The sequence below is a fragment of the Phytophthora parasitica genome (assembly GCF_000247585.1).
Source record: "Phytophthora parasitica INRA-310 unplaced genomic scaffold supercont2.24, whole genome shotgun sequence".
Classification (NCBI taxonomy): Eukaryota; Oomycota; class Peronosporomycetes; order Peronosporales; family Peronosporaceae; genus Phytophthora; species Phytophthora nicotianae.
Window position 1 is genome coordinate 709210 of NW_008649010.1, and position 3313 is coordinate 712522.

The 3313-nt window shown below is 50.0% G+C and overlaps 1 protein-coding gene across 1 annotated transcript; it reads right to left on the minus strand.

The window, feature by feature from the left end:
* Positions 1 to 687: 687 nt before the first annotated feature.
* On the minus strand, positions 688 to 2852 carry PPTG_11451 (hypothetical protein; the record flags this gene model as incomplete). Its single annotated transcript, XM_008906775.1, has 1 exon — positions 688 to 2852. The coding sequence occupies exon 1, from the start codon at positions 2776 to 2778 to the stop codon at positions 688 to 690; it is 2091 nt and encodes a 696-aa protein (XP_008905023.1). The 5' UTR covers positions 2779 to 2852.
* Between the last annotated feature and the right edge of the window lie 461 nt (positions 2853 to 3313).

Here is a 3313-nt window from a genome sequence, read left to right on the forward strand (position 1 = left end):
TAGCGCTTCAGTTGATTAAATGACCCTGGTGTTTACATAATCGATTCCATCTATAGCTGCAACAACGTTCAGGAATACCGCAACGTTCTCGCGAATCGCGCATAGAACTCATTTGAATTCTGTGCCTAAAAGTTCGCCTCACTCAGACTCTGACCAGCGGTAAATCCAAACGCTTCGTTCGTATTCGATGTCTCTATATTCGACATGATATCAATGTTGATGCAACTACTTTATAGATGGACTAAGTCCCGCATCACCCTCATACAATCTGCAGTAAAAACACGTATCCAGAATACTAGTACACGAGTGCACGTATCAGAAGAAGAGCTGTACCACTACGGTGCATATACTGTTTGATGCATAGGATCAATGACTCAATGGCATACTCCATGCAAGATACTTGATGCATTTTTAGTCTACGGTGTATCGTAATAGTACGGTGTCAAGAATACTTTCGTGTTCTCATGAAGCTCACTCACTTCATGAGAAACGTCTCCACTTGAACGTTGACGCCAAGCTGACCTTTGATCAAGGATTCTCTAAGCTTCATTTACGTTCCTGCAATTTGATAACGATGCTCGAAGCGGAGCAGAAAAATAAATATGCGAGGTTCATACATTACAGTGTAGTTAGGTTATACACGGGCTTTTCAATGTGGTTCATATAGATGCTTCGGTGAGAGCAGCGTCATGCCAACTTCTGTAGTTTCTGGAGAGTTGGTCGTTTGAGGCACTTCTTGTTGATGATGCTGGATGCTGTCCGTGTGAGATGCAATAGTGTCGAGTACTGTGACTGCGTCATCTCCCGCGGACGAACGTCAAGGCAGCACAGCGACCCAACCACCGATAGCCCGTCGCGACTGAAAATGGGGAAGCCGGCGTAGAATTGGATGTTATTGTCGATGATAAGCCGTATCTTGCAGAATCGCCCGTCGTTCTCGGGGTGCTGGAGGAGCATGGGCCTGTCCCCCATTAGCAGATACTGACAAAGCGTCTCTTCTCGCGGCACGTCGGCGTTCTGGAAGATCGGAGAGCTGCTGGCGAGGACGTGCAGCAGCGATTTACCGACAATGCTCACCAACGAGACCATGCACGATAGTTCCTGCGTCGCTAACTCGCAGATAAGACCCAGTTCGTCGGACCCCTTAGCTGTGAGAAGCTGCTCCTGAGTGATAGCTTCCAGTCGATGGCTTTCATTCGGAGGGATTGGACCCCTGGGTGTTGACGTTGAGGTGCCGAGAGGGTAAATCGGAGTCACGGCGCTAGAGAGAGCACACGCCTCCACGGGTAGCAGTTCTCTAGAGAACTGAGACTGTAGCTTGACTAGTGCTGATGGCATATTAGGTGTCAGGTCAGTTATGAGATCCCCACTAATGTCAGAATCCCAAAAACAATGAGCCATCACGCGATTGATGCCTTCATCGAGAACGGAATTGAGTTCTTCGAGTACGTTCGCGGCAGTGTGGACCTTGCTAGGCTTAGTAGGGCTGATACTTGCTTCCGATTCAAACACCTCGACTTCGTTGCCTAGAATGTCTGCAAGGTACGATACTACGGCTTGGCCTGGTTCGCGTGCATCGTCAACGTCAGGCTGAATCCTTGTACTGCGGTAGATTTCTCCACCAGAACCGTGACTCGACGTACTTGCGCTGCTACCACTTCCACGATCGGAGAATACCAGATGAGCGTGATTACAGTTCTGGATGGTGTCCAAGCAGTGAGGACACACGAGGACCGAGATCTTCCTGCCGTTTATGGTGTCTAGAGGTTGTCGGGCCCAGCAACGCCAACATACGAACTGAGCGCACAAATAGCAACGGGTCTTCTTGATAGGCAGCAGCTTGTGGAACTTGCGAGCGCACCCCACGCACTGCGACGCAGGAGACGGGCTCTTCAATGACAATCTGTCGGTCGCCGGTGACTCTGGAGCTTTGGTTCTTATTTTACGACGATGTACTAGATCAGGGAGCGTCAACATGTTTCGCGCTAAGCGTTTTAATCGCCTCTGGACGACATCTGAGGTCTCGCCTTCTTCCGAGCAGCGACCATAGAAAACAATTCGAACTGCAGCTGGTTGGCGATCACTGATCGCTTCAATTGAGCAGCCTAGTGCCAGACCCTGTAACTGGTACGTGTACTTGTTGGAACGCGAGAATCCAAAGCCACGCGCAAGTTCAGCTGGAGGACGCAGCTCTGGAAGCAACTCATCAGGTCGAAGTGATCGCTGCGACAGGGTGAATTGATCTTGTGTTACAGACTCAAACTCCTCTAGAAAACACCACCGCTCATCGTGATCCAGTACTGCTAAGCGTGGATGCTTAAAGCTTGCGGTTTTCACGCATCGATACGGTGTCAACTCTTCATCCTGATTCTCTGGTTTACCCGACGTGAAGCTGCGGACAACAGAACCGCACTCAAACGAACGTCCGTGGATTCTTGTCATCGTCGTATTAAAATCCGCTTCTCCTGGACAACACAACAGCGCGGCAGCTTCCACTACGCTACATTGCAGTTCTCCCTTCACTAGAACTTCAGTCGTGATGGGGTTGTTTCGTTGACGAGTGTACACTCGTAGCTTCTCGTCTTTGCTGTGTTTGTATCTCCCAATGCCAGTATCCCACTCATCCACCGAAATACTCGAAAGTGTGTCAAAGTCGACGCCTGGAACTGCTTCGGCCTCGGTCTGCGCTATCAAAAGCTCCACATCTTCACACTTGATACGCTCGGAAGCATTTTCATTGGCGCACAAGTTGAAGTGGGCACTCTCTGGATGTGCCATACTTCTATGGAGATCCAGAGTCTAGAGTTTAGACGTTGGTGGACGAATATCTGTTAATCTGGATACGTTGGTGCTTGGAGTCAAATTGAAAAGTGCGCGTGCGCTTGCAGCCGCGGCACTCTCCGTAACCTTCTGTTCTACCCACTTGTGCTCTCTACGCCACGCCAGCTCGGTTGAACATTAAGGGACCCGAGAACACCAAGTTGTTCTTGCCTTATCGCCAGTTCGAACGTGCGCTGAACGAAGTGGGGCGACCCGATCAGAACGGGAAACACAACAGTCGACCGCTTTTGGCATCACTACCGGCGAACCTCGTTATAGACAGAAATTTACGTTCTATTGTTGGACCCGTGGAAAGACTCGCCCTCGAAACTTTCTCCGTGCCGTTCGAAGGGCTCAGACGAACGATGTTTCCGGCCAGTTTTTCTGAAATACCATCAGGTCCGCTCTGTTGACCTCAACCGGACACGGTTGAGGTGCTGCGAGAGGCAACGCATAACTATACATGCAGTCTGCATACACTAGGTTCACATGG